The sequence below is a fragment of the Amorphotheca resinae genome (genome assembly GCF_003019875.1).
Source record: "Amorphotheca resinae ATCC 22711 unplaced genomic scaffold M430scaffold_4, whole genome shotgun sequence".
NCBI lineage: Eukaryota > Fungi > Ascomycota > Leotiomycetes > Helotiales > Amorphothecaceae > Amorphotheca > Amorphotheca resinae.
Window position 1 is genome coordinate 2076693 of NW_020194474.1, and position 21996 is coordinate 2098688.

General features: G+C 51.3%; 7 protein-coding genes across 7 annotated transcripts; 2 read left to right on the top strand and 5 right to left on the bottom strand.

Moving 5' to 3' along the window:
* Nucleotides 1–761: 761 nt before the first annotated feature.
* On the top strand, nucleotides 762–1859 carry M430DRAFT_71714 (hypothetical protein; the record flags this gene model as incomplete). The annotated part of the gene is made up of 2 exons (XM_024869516.1): nucleotides 762–1572; nucleotides 1621–1859. Coding segments are annotated over 2 exons (1050 nt in total), but the record flags the coding sequence as incomplete, so codon positions are not given.
* Nucleotides 1860–2189: 330 nt separating this feature from the next.
* M430DRAFT_226944 (hypothetical protein) lies at nucleotides 2190–2697 on the bottom strand. Its single transcript, XM_024864746.1, has one exon. The coding sequence runs from the start codon at nucleotides 2506–2508 to the stop codon at nucleotides 2200–2202; it is 309 nt and encodes a 102-aa protein (XP_024722697.1). The 5' UTR covers nucleotides 2509–2697; the 3' UTR covers nucleotides 2190–2199.
* On the bottom strand, nucleotides 2698–5239 carry M430DRAFT_226947 (hypothetical protein). The gene is made up of 4 exons (XM_024864747.1): nucleotides 5002–5239; nucleotides 3319–4936; nucleotides 3186–3260; nucleotides 2698–3137 (listed from the first exon to the last, which is right to left on the bottom strand). Exons 1-4 carry the CDS (start codon nucleotides 5135–5137, stop codon nucleotides 2888–2890), a joined length of 2079 nt encoding a protein of 692 aa, XP_024722698.1. The 5' UTR covers nucleotides 5138–5239; the 3' UTR covers nucleotides 2698–2887.
* M430DRAFT_226962 (hypothetical protein) lies at nucleotides 5240–6145 on the bottom strand. Its single transcript, XM_024864748.1, has 2 exons — nucleotides 6081–6145; nucleotides 5240–6009 (listed from the first exon to the last, which is right to left on the bottom strand). Exons 1-2 carry the CDS (start codon nucleotides 6122–6124, stop codon nucleotides 5343–5345), a joined length of 711 nt encoding a protein of 236 aa, XP_024722699.1. The 5' UTR covers nucleotides 6125–6145; the 3' UTR covers nucleotides 5240–5342.
* Nucleotides 6146–12010: 5865 nt separating this feature from the next.
* Nucleotides 12011–12823, bottom strand: M430DRAFT_137899 (hypothetical protein). The gene is made up of 2 exons (XM_024862536.1): nucleotides 12678–12823; nucleotides 12011–12629 (listed from the first exon to the last, which is right to left on the bottom strand). The coding sequence occupies exons 1-2, from the start codon at nucleotides 12726–12728 to the stop codon at nucleotides 12024–12026; spliced, it is 657 nt and encodes a 218-aa protein (XP_024722700.1). The 5' UTR covers nucleotides 12729–12823; the 3' UTR covers nucleotides 12011–12023.
* A 234-nt stretch (nucleotides 12824–13057) lies between these two features.
* Nucleotides 13058–15160, top strand: M430DRAFT_57841 (hypothetical protein; the record flags this gene model as incomplete). The annotated part of the gene is made up of 3 exons (XM_024868695.1): nucleotides 13058–13922; nucleotides 13970–14987; nucleotides 15042–15160. The coding sequence occupies exons 1-3, from the start codon at nucleotides 13116–13118 to the stop codon at nucleotides 15158–15160; spliced, it is 1944 nt and encodes a 647-aa protein (XP_024722701.1). The 5' UTR covers nucleotides 13058–13115.
* A 510-nt stretch (nucleotides 15161–15670) lies between these two features.
* M430DRAFT_137903 (hypothetical protein) lies at nucleotides 15671–18681 on the bottom strand. Its single transcript, XM_024862537.1, has 3 exons — nucleotides 18421–18681; nucleotides 18286–18364; nucleotides 15671–18162 (listed from the first exon to the last, which is right to left on the bottom strand). The coding sequence occupies exons 1-3, from the start codon at nucleotides 18461–18463 to the stop codon at nucleotides 16020–16022; spliced, it is 2265 nt and encodes a 754-aa protein (XP_024722702.1). The 5' UTR covers nucleotides 18464–18681; the 3' UTR covers nucleotides 15671–16019.
* Between the last annotated feature and the right edge of the window lie 3315 nt (nucleotides 18682–21996).

Sequence of the window (21996 nt, forward strand, 5' to 3'; positions counted from 1 at the left end):
CACATCACATCACATCTTTAGTCCCATCAATCTTGTCAACCTTGTCACAGCCTCGTCAACCACACAAGCACACCAAGATTCACAACCAAACTAACACAATCACAACCTATTCAATCGCCACAATGGCACCCGAACTCCCACCCAAGTACCGACTCCCACCGGGGGTCGGCACCTTCTCTTCAACCATAAATCCGGAGCGCGGCGATCTTAGCGGGCCTAAGACCACATCGCGCCGCTCCAGCACCTCCAGCGTCTCCACGTTCGAGACGTTCAACCCCGACTTATCTGACGAGGACATCACTGACAAGCAGCGCGAGCCCGATCTCGAGAGATCCCCCACGGTGAGCAATCCCCAGAAGTCCACAGGCGCGTTCGATCACAATCTGATCCGTAGATGGATCCACAGACGGGACAAGCAGAGTCTGGAGGACCACGTCTCCAAGGCGCTCCAGCGAGTTCCCTCCGCAAAGCCCACAATCGTCGCTGGGTCCGTCATGCAAGCTCCCATGAGCGCCACGTTCCACTTTGCCGAACCCATAACCGCAGGCGGTTCAGGTTCAGGTTCAGGACCCGATCCTGAGGAGGCCCCAACGATGCATGGTGGTGCGAAGCCCACGACAACAGCGATCGATGATGACTCTATAGCCGTTGAATCGAACGCCATCCAGCGCGCCAATACCCTCACGAAGCAGCTCGTGTCATTACCGCTCCAGCTCAAGATCCAGAGCGCGGGCCCCTCGCAGCGAGCCGCGAAGGCCGGCATCGCTTTCGCCTTCGACATCGACGGGGTCTTAGTCCGCAGCAAGACGGCGCTGCCGGGGGCCAGCGAAAGCCTGCGGCTCCTGCAAGAATCCAAGATCCCCTTTATATTCCTGACCAACGGCGGGGGGCTAACAGAAGCAGACCATGTCGCGCTCGTCGGGCAACGTCTCGGTCTGCAGCTTGAAGAGGAACAGTTCATCCAATCGCACACGCCATTCCGAGCTGTCGTCCCCGAGCTTGCTGATAAAACGATCTTAGTCCTCGGGGGTGTAGGAGATCAGATCAGGAACGTAGCGCGAGCGTACGGCTTCAAGCACGTCGTTACATCATCCGACATCTACGGGGCCTACCCCAGCATCTACCCCTTCGCCGACCTAACCTCCTCATCGCACACGACTCATTCCCAACCCCTGCCCCTCTCCTCTCCCGCCGACCCTCTACAAATCAGCGCTATATTCATCTTCTCATCGCCGCGCGACTGGGGTCTAGATCTGCAACTCGTGCTGGACCTACTACTCTCGCACCGCGGCATTCTAGGCACCATCTCCCCCTTGAACAACACTCCGGAGCTGCCCAATCGCGGATATTTGCAAGACTCCCCTCCGGCGCTGTACTTCTCGAATCCCGATCTGACTTGGGCTACTAGTTACCCGCTGCCGCGCGTCGCGCAGGGCGCGTTCGCAGCTGCGTTGCGCGGAATGTGGAATGCGTGTACGAATGGCGCGTCCCTTCTCGATTGCTGTACCACGGTTGGTAAACCGACGCGCGAAACGTACGAGTATGGTGAACGCGCTCTATTGTCCTATTACCGTACCTCCCCCTCCTTCTCCCTCCCCCCAAACACAACAACAGCAGCAGCAGAAGCTCAAGATCAAGAGAACCAGCAACCGCCCATCCGCACAGTATACATGATCGGCGATAATCCGCACTCCGATATCTCAGGTGCTAATGCGTTTCGCTCACCTACAGGCACTGTTATATGGAAATCTATATTGGTGGAGAGTGGTGTGTATCAAGCGGGTAGCGTGCCGGATGTAGAACCGGATATGATAGTGAGTGGTGTGAAGGAGGCTGTGGAGTGGGCTTTGAGGGAAGAGGAAGGGAGAAATGATAATGTGAGGGGTTGGGGAGGTGAGATGAGGGATTTGTTTGGGAGGGGCGAGTTTGGTGGTGGTGCCCCCTGAGCCCCTGGATTTTTTTTACCGAGACGACGTATTTTCATATATTTGCAACTTTCATACATACCTGCGTCGATTTATCAACAAACAACAAACAACAAGGAAGGTCTATTTCTTTCTCTTTTCTTTTCTCTTCATCTTCATCTTCATCTTCATCTCTTCCTTTCTTCTCACCAAAAAAAAAACATAAAACCAAAAACACACGAAAAGCGGAAAAAAACCAAGGGGAAAAAAAAACTTAGAATAGCTCACTAAATAATCACAAAAAAATGGGAGGCTTTTTGCGAAAAAAAATAATATGGTCTTGTGGAATATGTGATTGTGATTGTGATTGTGATTTTTGAGTGAATATTGAATACCTTGTGAGTGAGTGGGATGGATTTCCGGATGTAGAGTAGTGAGAGGGATTGGCATTCAGAACAAAGAACTTTAATTTGAGCCTCCCTCGAACACAATCTCCCCTGAGCACATTCCAAGATAATAACATCGACACTTGACGGGTATAACGCAATCTATATTCTCTGGTTTTGCCTTCCTCTCGCCCATCCCCCATCCCATCCGCCTCCATGCGGATATCCACATTCTATTGTACAAGACGATGCATCGCATCCACCGCCCGCCCTTATGCATTGAGCAGATCTGTAACAGATGCCAACCATACCTGAGCCCATACACCCACACGCAATCAGCGCATTTTCTCCGCCAGCGCAAATGCACCATTAAATCAAGTTGCAGATATCAAAAGCAAAGAACCATCTCATAACGGTCATCATCCAAGAGCAGATCTCGCGCCCGTACATCCATGAAGCAGAATCGAAACCAGTGACAAAGAAAACTTGGGCTGGGTATGCATCTCTGACGCGGTGAAGATAAACGCGGGGCTATGCACACCAATAAAAACATATAGGAGAAGTCGAACATGGAAAGGAGCGCATCTTAAGCGGCCACTAGATCGATTGCATCAGATGCTGAGCGTTGATGAACTGATCGGGGGCAGCCATACCGGAATTCATGGTCATCGTATTCAGACTATGAAAATTTTGAGGCAAGCTTGTCGGCAGGAACCCGTTCTCGGAATTTGGGGAGGCCTCCTCGAGAGATCCGAGTTGGTCCTCGCCTTCGTACTCCTCTTCCTCGCCGCTGTAGTTGCCATACGTCCCATCCGACCCATCGCTGCGATCGTGTGTTCGACGATGTCTGGTCACGGGTTAGCAGGTCCGTCAAGAGGGGGGGAATGCAACATACTGTGCGAGGTTATCCGATCGGGAGAAGGCTTTGTTGCAGTGGGGGCAGATATATGGTCTCTCTTGGGTGTGTGTTCTGACATGTCTAGGGTACTCGTTAGTGACTTCACGACCAGCCAATGACCCTGACATACCTCTTGAGATGCTCGAGACGCTTGAAGAGACGCCCGCAGGTAGGGATCGGACACGAGTGGGATTTTTGGGGGTACGGGCCGAGCTCCATCATGGTTGCGCTCCTCGCCCTCCGCACGACGCCATTGGGTCCTTGCATGGGTCTGCGCTGAGGGGATCCGAGAACAGGGCTTTCACCTGAGAGCTCTTCGCCTGAGATGAAGTCGCTGTGGTTTTGTAGGTTCATGGGGTTCATGGCTGGGCTATCTTCCAGGGTGGAGAGCGGAGTTCCATGTCTCGAGAGCTCGATCAGTTCCTTGTGATGCTGTGACATCTGCTGGATCTGGTTGCTGTAGCTGAGCCCTGGAGGCGAGTTGTCCCCGGACTCATCACCCTCCGCAACAGGTCCCACCGAGACGGAGACGGAGCGTCTCAGATCCGAGGGGCGGTGGGCGGGGTGGGAGTGTCCAGCCGCCGTAGCAGCCACCGCTGCGGCCACCCCGGGAGGGATCGAGGAGCGACGCCGGCGCTGCTTGTAGGTTGGGGAACCCTCAATCACGGAGAAGACGTTGCTCGATCCGTACCCTCGAGGCGCGTGAGAGAATTGCGGACCGGCCAGATTCGACGGGGGGAGCTGCATCATCCCGGGAAGCGCGACGGCCCCCATGTGATCAGGGATGGCCGTATAGAGGCCGGTCTCCTCGTTTGCGATGTACGCGGGCTCCGTTCCCATGCCCATGGACTGCTGGGGTGGCGTGATGGGCTCGAACGAGAGGCCCCGGGTGCTGTAGTCCTCGTAGTGGGAAGAGACAAACGAAGGCGCGGGCGAGTACTCCAGGCCAAACGCAGGCATCGAGGAGTGACGTTGGTGGGCTTGCGAGACGGGGACCCCGTTCTGGTTGTATTGCACGCGTCCAAAATCGGTCTCGCGCTTCACGACCTGCTGGGCCATGCTCGGCGCGCCCATGGTCATCTGCTGATAGGCGGCCATGCTGTTCATCTCATCCGACATGGACATCGTTTGGGGGATCATCTGGGGCGGGGGCATGGCATCCATGGCGCGCATGACGGGGGAGGTGGATTGGGACTGGGGGTGCGCGTAAGCCGGCTGCTGCGCGGAGAAGGAAGAGGAGTTGGCCTGCTGGGCCTTGGTGAGCTGCTCGAACAGCGATTGGGACGAGTCGAACTCGAAGGAGAGGGCGGGCTCGTTGACGGCGACGGTGGTGGCCTCCTGGCCCATCTTCTCCCGCTTGAGATCCCGCTCGAGGGCATCGAGAAAGAGGCGGTCGTGGGGCACGCTGTACCAGTAGAAGACCTTCTGCTTCTTCTGGGTCCGGATGCAGTTGTTCTTGTAGAGGAAGTCCAGGAAGCCGCTCTTGGGCTCTTCCAGCGAGGCATCGGTGCCGGACTTCAGGTTTCGCAGATCGGAGAAGATGCCCTCCTCGAACTTCTTGGAGTTCTTGACGGGGCGGCCGAAGGCTTGGAAGCGGAAGGACAGGCATCGCACGATGTCGGTGCCGGAGATGTGGAAGAGATTGTTCCATAACACACACGAGACGTACTCGCCGGTCGGGAGGAGGAAGCGACGAATGTACTGATCGGGGGCCCAGTCGACGGGGGCCGAGATTAAGAAATATTTTACTGCGGGAGGGGGGATGGGTCAGCAATTGGCGTTTCCGGGAGAAGGGGAGACAAAAGGGACCTACAGTTATCGACCTGTTGCAGGGCGACCTGGGCATCCTGCGGCAGACTCTGCTGGGCTTCACTGCTCAGCATGAAAGTCTCTGGTTTCTGCGGCGGCGCCATGGTCGCATGGTGATGGGAATACATCATGTGGGCCATGCAATCGAGTCGGGGAGAGACGCGACCGACGCGGTATCAGGCTGGAAGAGCGACGGAAGGGGTCGACGACGATGAAGCAGTCGGGGCCGTGAGAAGTGGAGAGCGAGAGAGATGGAAGCGAGAGTCGTCCTGTCTCGCAATGCAGAGAAAGCAGACCACAACGGGGTCTCTTGTTTTAACGTGCGGGAGCCTGCCCGGAAGCGATTCAGAGGAGAGAAAAGGCGCGGAGAGGTGGAACGAAGGTCGTTCGAGGACGAGAGTTGAGATGAGTTGAGTTTCGAGGCCAGCAAGAACTCGACTCGGGGGGGGGCGCGCGGAAGGGAAGGCCGACTCGACGGCGAAGGGGGGATATTAGAAAAGGGGGGGGTGAAGGGTCGGGAGTGTAAAGGGGAGGATGATGAAGCTTTCGAGGTACGAGCCTGCGACACTCCGACAAGAGAGGAAGAGAGAGGAGAAGAGAGAGAGAGAGGGAGAGGAGGGAGAGAAACAAGAGAGTGAAGGAAGTGAGACGAGCAATATGACGGGCCTCAGAAGGGTTTGAGCTCTGAGGAGGCCGGAGGGGGGGGGGATGGATGGGGTTAATGAAGGTTTGAATTGGGGGCCTCTTAGCGGGTTTGGGGCGGGCAGGGCGGGTGGAGAGGGAGAGGGAGGGATCCAGAGGGAGAGAGAGGAGAGTGAGAGGAGGAGGGCGCGAGAGGAGAGGGATGGGAGGGAGGAGAGGAGGGAGGGATGGGAGGGATGGAGGAGTCAAGCGAGGTGGAGCGGGACGGTGGTTGGTGGAGAGAGTCGATGGGACCGACCGTGGGCAGGGCAGGCCAGGGCAGAGCAGGGTGAGTAGAGCAGGGCAGAGCAGAGCCACCGGGGATATTCGGCTGGAAGGGGAGAATAAGCAGAGGACAAGAAAAAGAGGGAGAGGAAGAAGAAGAATAAGAATAATAACAACAACAATAACAACATCAAAAGCCAATGCAACATCCATCCATCCATCCAGCCATCAGTCGTGGTCTGCTGTACCGCTCTCCCAGCCTCTCCAGGGGCAGAGAAGCAAAGAACCAAAGACCAAAAGGAACAAGAAGAGAGCGCTGGTCCAGGGCCCGGTGAGCATTAACCGGCTCGGGCTAGACCCGCAGTCATCCACCGCGCTAGGACCGTTGGGGCAGTGATCATTGATGGGCCTCGCTGACTTCTGCTTCTCCAGCCGAGTAAAGAGGATATTCATCTCTGTCTCTTGTCTCTGTCTTGTAAGTTGTATGTAGCATCTGCTATTCTTTCCCCTCTACACTGTGCAGTCCCTCTCCCGTCTATCTGTCCACCACCTCCCCTCCACTACATCGCATCGCAGATGGATCATCCCCCCATCCCGCCCGCCAGCCCAACCGATGTCCCCTCGTACCGTCTCTGGCACCTCTGAGCTGTGCGGCCCAGAAACACAACCCGCCGTGCCCGCCTGATTGGCCACACCCACCACGAATCGTCGTGCGGCGGGAACGCTGGAGACGGGTGCCCAGTGAGAAGGAGCCCCGTCGGGCCAGACCCAGAATAACTGCAGAATCTCAGGAGTTAATAATAGCAATAATGCTAGTCATAAGAACTCCAGTCTCCAGTCTTGTCCCTGGCCCGCTCGTGTTTGAGATGCTGCTGCTGTTGCTGACTGCCTGGCGCGTGTTTCGCAACGCCAGGGGCTGTGTCAGGGTGGGTTCTGGCTTCAGCGGTCTTTTCAGGGTTATTTCGGGCCATTGCACGTCTGTCTGCCGTGGTGCCCGTTGTTGAATCGGCTTTTTCCTGCGCGGGCCGCTTCTTTTTGTTCCCTTTCTTCCTGGCGAGATGGAGACAAGAGAGCGTCTAGATGGCCTGATGAACGTCAGTCAACGTAAAGCGATGAGGTGGATAATCCAGAACTTCCAATTAAGTGGACTCAAGGCCATACGGATCAAGTCGTGTTCTTACTCATAACCACGGTTCTTTCTGTTCCTCTCTCGCCTCTCGGCCCTGCTTTCTCTCTCCTCTCCCCCCTCGCATATCACCACCATCACCAGAATCCCCGTCCACCCCCATGTACCATACCACCATACCCATACCCACGTCCACGTCCATGTCGCAAGATTAAGTTCTCATCGCCGTTCCTGCATTGCCTTACCAAAGCTCCCTAACGACCTTCCGGAATCATTACTCCCGCATCGTGATCCGCTCCCCCAATACTCGAATGGGACGATGCTAGGATCACCTCCCAGCTCCGGCTCTCTGTCATGTCACGCTTCATCCTCCCGAAGCATCCCCTCGCAGAGGCCTCGCGGCAATCACGGCGTTTTGCTTAATTCTCTAGCTCGAGCTTTTTAGTTCTTGCCGGACCCCGCGCGCGATCCTTCGCTCGCTCTCTGCCGTCCTCGTCCTCGTGGTCTCCCCAAACCATCACCGTCACCACCACTACTGCTATTGCTACTGCGCAGTACCACATATCTACATCTGTAGCGTCCCCAAAAATAAAGCCTTCCCGCCCTCTCCTACCGCCCGTCGCACACCTTCTATGCATCTCCAGCACCTACCAACCAGCCGAAGGATCTCCCTTGCGCTCTCGAGTCCTGAAACCGGGCCCGTGCTGCTCTTTCAAGGCCCGGGACGGTACCTACCTACCTATGAACCTCTGCACGATAAGGTAAGGGAAGCTAAGTGTGCTGCAACCTGCACGCCATGAAGCGGCAGCTGGAGATGCTTCTTTTTTCGATTTCCGATTCTCTTGGTGGGTGGTGATGGATGAGGTTAATAATAGCTACATACAGTACGGTTGCTACCTTATCTACTCGCTGATCTAGAGCAGAAGAACCTTCATCACGCCTTCTTCTGCACGCACATCAGTAGGATCGATACGCATGCATGCATGCAAGTATGCGCGAGTCTACTTGATGGTCAAGTAAGGTAGCTACCTAGGTAAGTACCTTGGGAACATGGAATTCAACTCCCTTATTCCTCCTCCAAGACACAACATAACATAATAACCCATACCATGTCATGTCATGTCATGTCACCTAAGCATGCAAGACAAGAAGAAGAACTCTCTTAAGACAGACAGGATGCGAATCCTCTATTCTTTCTTTCTTTCACCTCACCGGCTTCTAGAAACAGCCAAGTGATCCATTCATGAGACACAATTGAGACATAACAGAACAGAATGAAACGAAATGAAACGAAACGAGATATGATTTCTTTCTTTATTGTTAGATGTCTTACATTCATACATACAAACAGGTGAGGAAGGGAAGATTTGTTTAATTGTAATTTGTTTACTCTCTATAGAATCTTAGTTAGGTAGGTAGTTAGAGTACAGCACGAGGTCACTTACTATATCTATATAAAATATAAATAATCATTCATTCTCACTCATCCTATTCCTGCATTACCTCAACAACCCTCTCTCTCTCCCTCTCTCTCTCTACCTCCTCCCCTCCCCTCCCCTCCTACCCATCTACCTACCTTACCTTAGCTACAATAATACACTCCGAACAAACAATCCAATCCTCTCCCCAGACATCCATCATCAAATCACGAAGTACCTTACCTTACCTTACCTTACCTTACCTTACCTTACCATCCATAGAAAAAAAAGTAAGGTAACCAAAGAACTCACTCCCTCCTACCTTACGCCACAGCTCTGCATGTATGTATGTATGTAGTCTGTACCTGTTTGATCATCACCCACCTAGAACCTAGAACATTGATAAAATACCCGAGCTTGCTTGCTTAGGTATAAAACAAAATAGCAGCTTACCTATCGATCTATCTACTATGCCAAAAGAAAATTCGAGGATTGGATGGAGATCATGAAGACGATGAAGATAGGTAGGTTCACTAGGTAGGTAGGTATGGGTCTTTGATGTTACACAGTAAGAGGTTGGAGATCAGATAAATTCCATACTGGTGTATCGGTAACATTTCCGCCTCTCATGTTCTATTATTAAACACGATTGTGCGCGGTAGCGCAGGGTTCGACTCCCTGGTATGGAATACTTTTTTTTTTCGAATTGTTCCTCCCTTGTCTACAACACCCTCTCCCCCCTCTTTACTGTCATTTTCTTTATATTCATTCTATTTTTCTTTTTGGCACTTATATAAATTACTTGGAATTTGAAAGTAGGTAAAGTAGGTAAGTGACTAGATGATTCACAGTAATTTATTTACCTAAGGTACGCGAGGTCCCCTCCCTCCCTGTAGTATAAAAACATCTCTTCCTCACCCTACGGTCCTCTTTTTCTTTTGTTACAATAGACACCGAACCTGTTGTTCAGGAGACAATACCCTGTCTGCTGGCTTCTTTTTTACCCTGTCTGTCTGTCTGTGGCTATTCGCACAACACTAAGGTATCGGGATTTTTGTACAGCTGGATAGATGTTTTTTTCTTTGCGTGAATTAGGTAGGGCGGATTATCGTTATGATATTTATTATCATTGTGAATCCAAATATTCACAACATATATAAATCGTCGTCGTTGTTTTTTGTGTTCAAAAGAAGATTCGCAATGATAATTCTTGTTCGTAACAATAAATCAATTATTCACTCATTTAACGATTACAATATCGAGAATCGACACCCTCTTGCTATCCAAACCTGCTGCGGGCTGTCAGAGCAAGGTGCCTTTGATTAGAGCTGTGTTGACTTTTTATACGAGGCGGGCGGGCAGCGTGGAAATTACTAGTGCCACAGTGCCACTGGTCGTACTACTGTGTTTGTTTTGTTAGAAGAAGAAGAGAGGAGAGAGGGGAGCGGGAGGGGAGGGAGTTTATATAGTCGTGGGAAGGGGGGGGGAGGGGGGGCGTTCACGATGTATAACAAAACAGTTCCAATTTTAGATAATACGTAAAAGAAAGAGAATAACTATATCGTACTTGATAACTAGTCCTTAGACCTCCTCCGCGCTCTTGATACGAAAATGCAAAAGAGAAAAAGGTTACGGCAGGAGATTGGTTTGTACAGACAAAGACAGCCACGTAGATCCTGATGTCTTTTTAATGCATAGCAAAAAAGCAATAACTAGATCGTACTCGATCAGCAGCCTCCAGATGACCCTGCTGAGGGGGGCAAAAAGATAGAATTCAAGATTCCATACCAGGGAGTCGAACCCTGCGCTACCGCGCACTTTTCACAAAGCTATGAATGAGAGGCGGAAATGTTACCGATACACCAGTATGGACTCCTTATGGATCCGATTTGATATCTACTTTTCTGTAAAGTGAACTCGTGTTGTTGCTTTCTTTGCTGCTTGGGAAAAAGAGAATGAGAAGAGCGGACATAGGCAAAAATGACAGATAGACGAGGGATCCGGGGTACTTGAAGCAGGGAAAAAAGCAAAAATAAATGCATGGATTAGAAAGAATCCAAGTTTCCATACCAGGGAGTCGAACCCTGCGCTACCGCGCACAATCGTGTTTGAAACATGAGAGGCGGAAATGTTACCGATACACCAGTATGGACTCTTTACAGGTCCTGTTGTTGTTGTATCCCTTTCTCCAAAATCAATTGGTCAGTCATGCCGCCGCCTCTATGGAAAGAAAAAAGGAGAGGTGAAGAGGGGCAAAAAGAAAAAAGGCAAAAGGAATGAAAGAACCACGATTCCATACCAGGGAGTCGAACCCTGCGCTACCGCGGACAATCTGTGAGAACACATGAGAGGCGGAAATGTTACCGATACACCAGTATGGAGAGATGGTGACTTTTTGATTGGAATGGGATATTGGGAGAGATTAATCAATAGGATGGAAAGAGGGTCTTATGTGGGGAGCTGGGTGAGTGATTAGTAGGTCAAGTAATTTGGGATGTGAGATGATGACCAAGTTGGTAGAGACACTACCTATTTCTCTTCATGCATATATATCATCCTGAAATAGATCTTCAAAAGATCCGAGCTGCAAAAAATAAAGGTCCAAAAATAAGTAAAACAAAATTGATTCGCGCATAGACGTTCAAACCGTAGCGCGCGGATACAGAAACAAGCTGCAGATTCGTTGCATGCCACGCGGGGTAAAAAAGAAAAACGGCGCAACCAGTACCAAAAAAAAGCAAAAAGAAATGTTGACAATGATGGGATTCGAACCCATGCTCTTTCGAACCAGTAGATATGAATTTCAGGTGAAGGCCTGAAACTGGCGCCATAACCGCTCGGCCACATTGCCCTCTTGATTGGGAAGAAAGGCCTTCCATGGACCTATGAGCTACGCTGTGGGCAGAGGAAACCTCAAACCAGATCCCCAGAACACAGGATATTTCTTGATACAGCGACAGGGGGGATTTTTTCGCATTGCTTGATTATTCGGATCGCTTGAAGAGAGGGAAGAGAGGAAATAGAACTGTCTATCTACCGCCATCTACAACAACAGCCAGGAAATTGGAATACGTATTCTGCCGTCCCCAGAAGTCCATTTCCACTTCCGCCACAACGATAGGTACGCCGGATGCGGATCATCCTATATCCGGTACGATAGGCCAAGCGACACCAATCGAAAGCCGGATTCGATCCACGACCCCTTTTCTCTTCCCGATCTACCTACCTTCAACTTCACATCCTGACGCTGATATTGATATGTAAGTGGAATTATGTCGCAGTAGTATTTGCAATCATTCGTCTGGATATCGTCAACAAGCGTTGTCTTCTGCCTGTCACGCGCCAAGGCGTCATGAGCAAGTGAGCAAGTTTGCGGTGCTTTGAGCATCTTGACGCAAGGGCATTCATCCACTTATTATTAGCCATCTATCCATTCGTTATCCTACCCTGTTACCGCTGCAAGGTTCTCAGCGTCACATTTGTTGATATCATAAATTCATAATCATCATTCTTCCCCTCCACTACACTGCAAGGTGGCTATCAAGGTGCTAGCTGCTAGCTATCAAGGTGCCCCTCTCAAATGCTGCTCCTCAACCCCGCCAGACTGCCAAACACCCCATCAACACCACTCAGAAACCGTTCCTCCACCTTCTTCCAGTTAACCACTTGCCAGATCCCCTTAGCATAGCTTCCCTTGTCATTCAGATACTGCAAGTAGTACGCATGCTCCCACATGTCAATGCCCAGGAGGGGTTTCTTTCCTGCGGGCACGATGTCCTGGTCCTTGCTGGTGATGATTTCAAGGGCGCTGCTCTCCGTGTCCTGAACAAGCCAGCCCCATCCGCTACCCTTCAGGCCCAGGAGCACAGCGTTGAACTTCTCTTGGAACTTCTCCAGAGAGCCCCAGCGGGCGGAGATGGCAGCGACCAGTTTTGGTGCTGACGACGGCTGGGCCGACGGCGAGGATGCCGGCGTCAGGTTCTCCCAGAACAGGGTGTGGTTGATGTGCCCGCCCGCTGAGAAGTTGATGGCGTTTTGAAGGTGCAGCTGGGCCACAATATCATTCTTGGATGTAGCAGTAGCTTGTGATACGAGGGCGGCGTTGAGGTTGTTGATGTAGGTTTGATGGTGCTTGGTGTGGTGCAGGGTCATAATCTGCGCGCTGATTGCGGGCTCCAACGCCTGATGGAAGGTCAGTCAGTCCAGCCACGGGAAGACGAGGAGACGTACATCGTATGCATAGGGAAGAGGAGGGAGTGTGTATGTTGTTGGTGAGGCCATGTTTGCAAGGAGTTGTGGCTGTTTTCTTAATGCTTTTTCAGAGGTAACGAGATGAAGGAATCCGCAACGTGCCAGCGTCCAGTCTGCCAAGTACAGGAGAGAGAGAGTTAATATGAGGCAGAAAGCGACCCTTTGAGCCTTTATATCAGACATAGGGGTCACACGTGATCTCCACGACTGGGTTGTCTGCGGGTGCGCAAGATTGAGTTGAATTGATCCCGCGCCAAGACATGCCAACCCCTCCGCCCCACACCACCAAGCATTGACTTCTCGGGTGCTTTAACATAAGAATAGGCAATAAATCTTCAAAAGCATGTCATCGCCGCTCTCCGCCATCACTTCTCGTCCCACGCGGCTGCGGCTTTCGTGCTATCCCATCGTACCAAAATGGACATGTCAATGGATATGTCGTCCTCGACGATGGCCATGCATATGTCGTCCTCCATGACGTCCATGATGGCCATGTCGATGCCGTCCTCAACCATGTCCATGGGGATGAGCACTGCTACCAGCGCCGCCATGCCGATGTCCTCTTCCGGAAGCGTCAACATCACGTATCTCCCGCTCAGCGACCCTCGCTGCAGGAACTCCAGCTGCCTTGCCTACGCCGCCGGCCATAACCAGTCGCAAACCGAGATCTCCTGGGCCTCGCAGTTCGAGTACGGAAAATGGACGACCTACTATTACTGCATCTTCCTCTTCCTTTTCGGCTTATGGTTCTATTCCCAGAAGCTGGGCTCGGGTTATGTCTTGTATCCCGAGCCGAAGACGACCATCGTGCAGAAGTTCACCGCGCTTGTCAGATCGCTGACCTACAGGAGGATCGGGATTGGGATGTCGCTCGGTGTGGCCGCCTTCATTCTGCTGGCCTCCCTGTTTGCTACGATTATGACTTTTGCGCAGAGGCCATATTATCGGATGTTTCGAGGCTTCGGTTCTCCACCACTGGGAGTCAGGACGGGCTTAATGGCCGTTGCACTGACACCGATCATCGTTGCTCTGAGTGGAAAGTACAATATAGTCACTCTTATGACGGGCATCAGTCACGAGAAACTTAACGTGCTCCATCGATATGTGTCGTACATATGCCTTGCTCTGAGTATCGTTCACACTGTCCCCTTCATTGTGCAACCGTTGAAGGAGGGAGGCGCCGCTGCCTTGCGTAAGCAATTCTATTCACCTGGTGCAGACGAAGTAAGCAATACCCAATTCTCGAATCACTAACTACTCACGCTTTCTAGTATACCGGCGTCCCACCTTTCGCCATGCTCGTCTTCCTCTGCACTTTCAGTATCCCATGGTTCCGCCATCGCTTCTATGAAATCTTCGTGCACTCTCACATCGGGGCAGCTATTGTCTATCTCGGCCTCATGTTCTGGCACGCCGGCATGGCCCTCGATTCCTGGGATTATCTCTGGGCCACGCTTGCCGTCTGGCTCTTCTCTCTCTGCGGCCGTCTCCTGGTCAAGCTCAAAACCCCAGGCTTCAAGGGAGCTGAAGCCACGCTGGAAGATATCGACGGTGAAATCCTCAAGATCACGATTCCGGCATTTGAGGCGTTCGCCAAGTGGAAACCTGGACAACACGTCTTTCTCCGATTCCCCACAATCTCGCCTGTAGATAACCATCCTTTCACAATCGCAAGCGCTTGCGACGAGACATACGTGACGGACAGAAAAGGAAGAACGACCCGAAAGCCGATCCTGTTCCTCATCAAGCCTCAAAAGGGGATCACAAAGCGCCTGATGAAGATCGCCCAACAGGATGCATCCCCACGCACCCGTCCAGTCCTCATCGAAGGACCCTACGGCGGTCACCATTGCCAATTCGAATACCGATACGAGCAGATGATTCTCGTAGCCGGCGGAAGCGGCATCACCGCCGTCCTCCCCCTGCTCACCGATCTCAGCCGCAAGATCGGCCGCGAGCGGACCGTGATCCGGCAAATCAAGCTGATCTGGGCCGTGAAGCACAAACACGCACTAGCTTGGGTTCGGGACCAGCTTCACGAAGCCTTGACCACAGCCCCCGCGGGCACAGTGACGATCGATTACTACGTCACGTCCGAGAACTCGACGAGCGAGTCCTCGAGCACGCATACCCCGGATGCCGAGAAAGCGGTTCCTCAGCTACCAGATGATGGGAAACAGGTTGAGGTTCATGAGAAGAACGACGTGCTTGGCCCGGGTCTTTTTGGAAGACCCGTCCTGAGGCAATTAATACCCGCCGCGTTGGAACATGAAAGAATCTGCGTCGTTGGTAAGTCCAGTCCACTCTCCTTCCTCATATTTTCTCCAAAACTAATTGTCATAGGCTGTGGACCTAAAGGAATGAATCAAGATCTCAGTAATGCCGTCGCGACATGTCAGAAAAAGGTCCTTAGGGGGGAGGTACAAGAAGTAGCATTGCATACAGAGACATTCGGATGGTGATTTTTCTTTCAACTTCAGAGGCAATCTTTAAATTCCCTGGGACTCGATAGTATCACCTATTGTGCTTGGAAGCGAGCGCAACCATACATACATGTCTCTCTTCTTAATGTACCTACTGTAGCGCTCAGCCAGCCAGCCAGCCGATCATCGAGCGGGGTTCAACTTAGGGGTAAATATCAAATAAGCGAATGCTGCGAGAGACTCGACTTGTCACCCAAGATTCCTGACCCATCCTCCCAATTTTCTTTTAAATACCTATCTATACCTATCTCTTTGAAAACTATCAAGCCTTGAATGATGAATGAAGGTATTAAGAAGGCCCTATATATCTCGCTCTAATCAAGTCACCCCCCCCCCCCCCCTTCCTTCCCAGAGACTCAAGAGCAGAAATCATTCAAGCCTGTTCAAACTTCAACCACTTTCGAGGATGTAGGTAAGGTACCTTAAAGTCAAGAACCTATGTATGTATACACAGAGAATATCAAATCAAACCAGATTAAATCGAATCAAGCCATGGATCCATTTTTTTTCTATGCTATGCTATGCTATATTGTGCTATGCAACGAGCTAGCAGCTGAACTTTTGTCCTGACGTTCATATATGCCTACCTTACCTACCTTAACCTAACCTTCCTAACCTCCTATAACGCAATGCATACATACATACCTATAACATAACAAACCCATAAATTGAATTTTTAGAAAAAAGAGAAAGAAAAAAAAGAGCCAATCATCATCTACTTTCTTCCTTCAATATATAGTAGAGTAGAATAGAATAGAATAGGATAAACGGAACGCCCGCCCAGATTTTCGCCCTCCACCTCCTTCCTTCCTGATGATCTTTTCGCCGACTCGAGAGGTCAGTACTGCCAAAGCGCCTTATGATACAGTACTCTACTGCCCAACCTTTCATACTCGGCCTGCCCCACCCAGGACTCATGCATCGTCATGCGCGCAAACACACTCGCTCCCTTCCAGACCACCACCTGCCCATCCATCTCGCGCGGGCTCGTGCCCACCAAGATCTTATCCGCGAGATCCGGGCGTTTGGCTTTCAGCCGCTCTTCCAGGAAGGGGCCGAAGCCGGGCGTTTTGGCCCCGCCGCCGATGACCATGATGCCGCCGAAGAAGTCGCGCAGTTTCTTCTCGTCGCCTTTGGCCGCGTGCGTGATGGACGTGATGAGCGCCGTGTCGAGCGGCGCGATCGGGAGCACCGAGTCGCGCTCCGCTGCCATGTCTTTCTGCGTGCGCGCGAGCGCGTCCACGAAGATCCCCGCTGGGGGCGCCGGCGTGCCGCTGTGGTGCGAGCTGTTGCCCGGAGGGAAGGCCGAGCCGTTGGGTCCTGGGGAGCCGCCGTTGGTGCCGTTGGCGCCGAAGACGAAGGGGCCCGAGGGGACGGGCGTGCTAGTTCCTTCTGGGGCGGGAGACCCAGCTGCGGAGGTGACGTGTGAGGTGCCGTTTGCTTCGCTGTCCATGCGGGAGAGGAGATTCAGAGGGTTGGTTTTTTCCTTCTGGGGCGTGGCCACTTCTGCGTTGCCGTTCGTGATTACGCCGTTCGTGGGGAGGCTGTTGGAGATGTTAGCAAGACTGGGCTTGATGCTGGTGAGGATGGCAAGCTGAGCAGCGGAGGCTGGATCGTCCGGCATATCGGGGTCATAGGCGTTGTATGAACGGTCTATGAGCTTCCGGCGTCCCTGGAGCTTATCGCTATTATCAAAGATTGAAGGATCGAAGAAGCCCATTGGCGCGAGGATGACTTCGTCGTAAGTCTTGAACTGGTATTTGTGGGTAGGTGTGTTTGGGGCACGGAGATGGAAGTTGTAGAGCTGGACAGAAATGTCGGCTTGGTTCATTGTACAGAAGCTGATCTTGAGTTCTTCCGCAAGGAGGAAATCATAGCGCCGCTTGAGATTGATGTCTGCGTATGGGAAGTGATCGTAGAGCATCATCTTGAGGAATGTTTCCGTGACGTCGTAACCACCGTACTTGAGGTTAATCCGAGAATCCTCAATGCACATGCCGTCTTCAACACAACATATCGACGTCTTTTGAGCACCGATATCGACAATACAAGCACTGGTATAACCAGCACCATACGTTGCAGCTAAGCTCTCCTGGATGAACGCCACCTGTTTGAACTGGAAACTTTTCAAGCACATCTCAAGGGCTTGTTCGACGTATCGTTTATCATACAAGTCCGGGATGACGAAGACGCAACTATATTGCTCCCAATCAACGCTACTCGTCAAGCCCAGGTCTTTCCTCAGAGCTTTCTCGAGGATGGCATCGAAATCGTCAAACAGATGGTCACGAGACATATATTCGTTTTCGTGGAACCAACCATGTTGTATCGGCCAGAAGAGCTTATATGCGGGTTTGGAATCATCCGGAATGCGTTGTGCTTCTGCACCTGTATAGAACGTCGACACATCTTTTGGATCATCCTTACTCACATCCGTCCACTCGATTCGTAGAGGGTCATTGTGTTCGGGAATCACCTCAGGTGGTGTACGTCTGTTGTAGCTGACCACCAACTCCTTTGAATTCGGCAGGACCTTCCGCTTGTTGGCCCGCATGTCAATCTTTAGGTCATTAGACATCTTCGTAAACTTTTTTGAGAACTCCTCTCCAAACTGCTGCTCTGGCGCGCAGTCAACCTTCTGGCGTTTTGGCCGAGGCTCATATTCCTGCGATTCCGTCTCCGACCACTTCACCCCAATACACATAGGTATAGATTTGGGCAGAGCATCATTTGCAAAGCCAATTCGCAGATTCTGGCTCCCGGGATGAATGACAATGGTCTTGGATGCGTCGAACCCATAGTTTGCGCCTGCGTCTTCCTCTTCCGGCTCACCCTCGATATTCGTCGGTGTTGGGACTTCGGTGGTTCCCGTGCGCGCAAGAGCCCGGTCTCTATCCTTCGCATGCCGGATCATCTTGTCTCGATTTGCCTCATTCTGGAGTCGGAAAGGTAGGATTTGTTCATCGCGCTTCATGTACTCCCTTCACAATGAACGTCAGCTTGTTCGCATATAGAACGAGCGCAATTGGCCTCAATGCTTGAGATGCCTTGTCGGACGCGTATATCCAGCAGAGCTACACGCAAATAAGAAAATGAAGACGTACGTGTAGTAGTTCTTCTGGTTGATCATGGCAACCTCCGGCCAGCTCGATTGCTTCATCCCATTATCAGTGCGCTCCAGACCTACGCAGGAACAGCTGGTTAGTATATAACTTGACCTCAACAAGGCAGATACGTACCCTCCTCGCGCAAGAGCGCCTTTCCAGACTTCTTGCCCACCATCTTGAGCCTTCAGTTCGTTCTCTTGCTCCGCTTGTCTTCAGTAGAGAGGGACCTTGGGGGACATAGAGTTTCGCTCCTAGAGCGATGGGGAAACTCCTGGTTTCGGCCCTCGGACTGGTTTCCTGTATTGATGTGGTTTTACCAGAGAGGTGTCTCGTGGGATGTTGTTTGGGTGCGATGGTGAAAATCCCTAGCTTTGGCCCATCATCAACTTTCCGTGTCTATGAGGGTAAGCCATTGTCCTCAGCCATATCGAGGAAGCGAAGGCGGTGAATATAGGTTCATAAAGCGGCGATAGCTATTCGAGGTAAAGCGGCGATGTTTTTGGATTTCGTTTGTGGGGGATCTTCGGCTTCACTTCTGCAACCCCCTTTTTGCCCGCCCTCCGCCTTGTGACAGTATGATGGAGTGATCCAACGCCTCAAATTCTAGAAATTATACCAATTTCCATTTCATTTTGATAGGCTACTACAATTTGACTTCTTATTTTTCTAAGCTTTGATTCCTAGAGGTTCTTATACTGATGTGCAGGAAGCGAGGTATACACCGTATTACATTACAAGCGTTTGTGGTTTAGTGGTAAAATCCATCGTTGCCAATGGAATCTTCGAATCCAATCGTCGATGGGCCCCGGGTTCGATTCCCGGCGAACGCATTATCCTATTCTTTTTGGACTTTTTTTATATCCCCTTGGATGTTGTTGGGATGGAATGCATTCATTTTCATTCTCGTTTTCTCTTTTTTTCCCGCGTGGTTGTGGAAGCGAGGTTGTTCTGAAGCGAGAAGGATGCCTGACCCCCCTGAAAGTTTAACATACCTACCATGCCTACCTACCTCGCGCCCATCTTTGGATGGCCAGAAAGAGCGTACCTTCGCCCGCCTCTTACCATTTCTTTTCAACCAACTGATCTTACTTTCCCTGCCGCGCCACCATGCCTCCGCGTCGCTCCGGTAGGTACCTCGACCTGGCCCGACGAATTTCGAGGAAATCTACCAGATGATGGAGTGGGTGCTAGAAACAAAGGGGAATGGCCAAGTTGAACCAACGCTGATCTCGAGGCGCTGCCTGAAATACTCCCCGAAGACCAGATAGGTAGGTAAGGTATCTAATTGTTTAACGTACATGTTTGCCGCTACACAGCCAATACCTTAGGTTATAGCGACAGTGAATAGTGACAACGACAGTGATAGTGACAACGACAACGACAGTGATAGTGACAGCGACAGTAAAGGGCTTACGTCCTATGTAATATTGATAATAATTGCGTGGATAGACTCCCAGTCAAGCAAATGTCTCAACTCGTGGCGACCGAAGAAGACTTTAGTTGCGATACGCTTATTGTCGAACTTCCCTTCCCATATCTGCTTCGCAGCCAAGTGAACGCCCTTGGTGATGTCTACTCTCATCCTACGGTAAAAAAGAATATCACTGACGCTCCTCTTTTGTATACTCCATTGCATAAGCACTGTCCTTCGGCTTGAGGCCCCCTCGATCTTTGGTCTTGTGACTTTGTGGTGCCGAGTTCTGGCCCTGTACATCCATTGCTAGATTGCAAATATGATGTCTTTCGTAAGGATATCTTGGTCCTGGTTGAATAATATATTGTTGTATGTCTCGTCTCGGGGATTTGTCAACGGGAGATATCGGCTAGTACAGTGATACCTGAAGATCATCGAACTCGTACAGGAACTGGTCCTGACGGGACAGGGTTCGGGCCGCACCTGTATAGATGTTAGCTTGGTCGTGAAGCATGAATATAATAGGTTGACGACAAACCTATCCAGTGCTCTGCTGCTTGGTTCGTGAGACCCTCTAACAACGCGAACTCGGCCTCCTCTTCTCTGGTGAATTCTCGTATTTGGTAATTGCTATTCTCATCTGCCTATAGCATGTCCATCTCATGACTGATATTTTTTCTCTTCTGTCCCACTCTCGCTGGAACCACTAGCGATGAACCCGACGACATATTGCGAACGATAGCAAGGCCCGCACGCCGTCTCTGTAGATTGGGATTAGGTAATGGCCGTGAAGCACGGGAATAGGAGACAGGTGAACTAGAGTAAGATGTCCATAGTGACTTCAGGGAAAGGTAGAGGAGTTAGGAACAGAAGATGAAAGAATGGATGCTGCCATGTAGTATATGAAAGGGGAGGAAAGGACTGATGAGGTTGTTTGAGTAAACGCAGGGTTAGGTACCTAGTGACAGTAACAGTAACAGTGACAGCGACAGTAACAGTGACAACGACAGTAAATAGTGACAACGACAGTAGTAGTGTCAGCAATATTGATATTGACAGGCTGATAGCGATATTCAATAGTAATAGCGACAGTGAAAGGACTTATGTCCCATGTAATTCCGTGGACATTGTATGCGAAACTTGGCCACGAAGCGCTCGATTTGATCAGTGTGTAGGTAAGGTAGGTATGGGGGCGACTCGTCGGTCGTTAGATTGGCCGTAGTCGGTACGGATAGGGCTAATTCGCGGTTAGCCGTTTGATTAAGGTACCTCGATGTGTTTCTGGCCTGTGGAAACATACATGTGATTATATGATTCCAAGAGGAAGCAAGGGAGGGAGGGAGAGAGTTCAACCTAGTCAGAAGACTTGCAGCAGAGACACTGTGGGACGGAAGGGGAACCGTTTTAAAAACTACGCCGAAATGTATCTGGGATCCATGTTCAGTCCTTTCCTTCCCCTCGTTCCATAAATCCCGGAGCTTCGTGGTGTTCGAAATCTGCTCGAATTATGCTTGCAGCATCACCACCTTCTCATCCATTTTCTCAACCTTCATCTCTTCAATTCGAGGATCCAGCTTCGTGGCCCGATATCAGAGGACTTCAGTATGGCTTCTTTCGCCTGCGGTGTCGAGCCCTCTGGTCCTCCGTCTTCTTTATTTTCTTCGCGCGGTTTACTTTTTGTAGATGTGAACTCGGGACCAGCGGGCAGTCATCGTCGTCATCGTCATCGTCCACGAGGACTCGTTTCTTGGCATTTGGGGGGCTGGTGGGTGGAGTTGGAGACATGATGGATCTATCTGGGCGAGATTGAGAAGATGTCATATGCTCTGCTGGTTCAGGGGAGGGAGAGAGCAGATCAAAAGTGCCTTCGCTTGTGTCTGCATCTTCCACATCAGTAGGGGCGTCGTTTCCAATAATGTCGGATAGGAGTGTCTCCAGATCAACAAGTGATGAGGAGAGAGAGCCTTCACTCGGCTCGTCAAATCCATCTCTCTGTCCTCCAGCACAGAAGCCGGCTTCCACCATCATATTTGTCCCATCCACTTCCCAGCGAAACGTAGTGCCCAGGCTGCGTTCCCATAGCCCTAGCAAGATGATATGCTCGGCAAACGCATTGTCATAACCCCTGTAGGCGCCTGGCAGCACACTGTGAGGGTGAGTAGATATCCGGCCTTTTGTGATCTGTTGCTTTAGCCTCTGGCCCCCAATCATGTGCCAACAACCGTCATCTTGAATGTAGTACTGCAATTCGTGGTCAGGCCAGACGTTGTCCGGTGCTTGCATTCCAATCTGTG

What these genes read in the sequence shown, in the direction of transcription:
- M430DRAFT_137903 (XM_024862537.1), bottom strand. Translation starts at nt 18,463, where the DNA reads ATGGTGGGCAAGAAGTCTGGAAAGGCGCTCTTGCGCGAGGAGG. An exon ending in GGCGCTCTTGCGCGAGGAGG is followed by an intron (nt 18,365 to 18,420) that starts GTACGTATCTGC and finishes GTTCCTGCGTAG; the next exon opens with GTCTGGAGCGCACTGATAAT. An exon ending in AACCAGAAGAACTACTACAC is followed by an intron (nt 18,163 to 18,285) that starts GTACGTCTTCAT and finishes TTCATTGTGAAG; the next exon opens with GGAGTACATGAAGCGCGATG.
- M430DRAFT_137899 (XM_024862536.1), bottom strand. Translation starts at nt 12,728, where the DNA reads ATGGCCTCACCAACAACATACACACTCCCTCCTCTTCCCTATGCATAC. An exon ending in CTCTTCCCTATGCATACGAT is followed by an intron (nt 12,630 to 12,677) that starts GTACGTCTCCTC and finishes ACCTTCCATCAG; the next exon opens with GCGTTGGAGCCCGCAATCAG.
- M430DRAFT_226962 (XM_024864748.1), bottom strand. Translation starts at nt 6,124, where the DNA reads ATGGATGGATGGATGTTGCATTGGCTTTTGATGTTGTTATTGTT. An exon ending in CTTTTGATGTTGTTATTGTT is followed by an intron (nt 6,010 to 6,080) that starts GTTGTTATTATT and finishes CTCCCCTTCCAG; the next exon opens with CCGAATATCCCCGGTGGCTC.
- M430DRAFT_226944 (XM_024864746.1), bottom strand. Translation starts at nt 2,508, where the DNA reads ATGGAGGCGGATGGGATGGGGGATGGGCGAGAGGAAGGCAAAACCAGA.
- M430DRAFT_226947 (XM_024864747.1), bottom strand. Translation starts at nt 5,137, where the DNA reads ATGGCCCACATGATGTATTCCCATCACCATGCGACCATGGCGCCGCCG. An exon ending in CCTGCAACAGGTCGATAACT is followed by an intron (nt 4,937 to 5,001) that starts GTAGGTCCCTTT and finishes CCCCTCCCGCAG; the next exon opens with TAAAATATTTCTTAATCTCG. An exon ending in CGTCTCGAGCATCTCAAGAG is followed by an intron (nt 3,261 to 3,318) that starts GTATGTCAGGGT and finishes TAGACATGTCAG; the next exon opens with AACACACACCCAAGAGAGAC.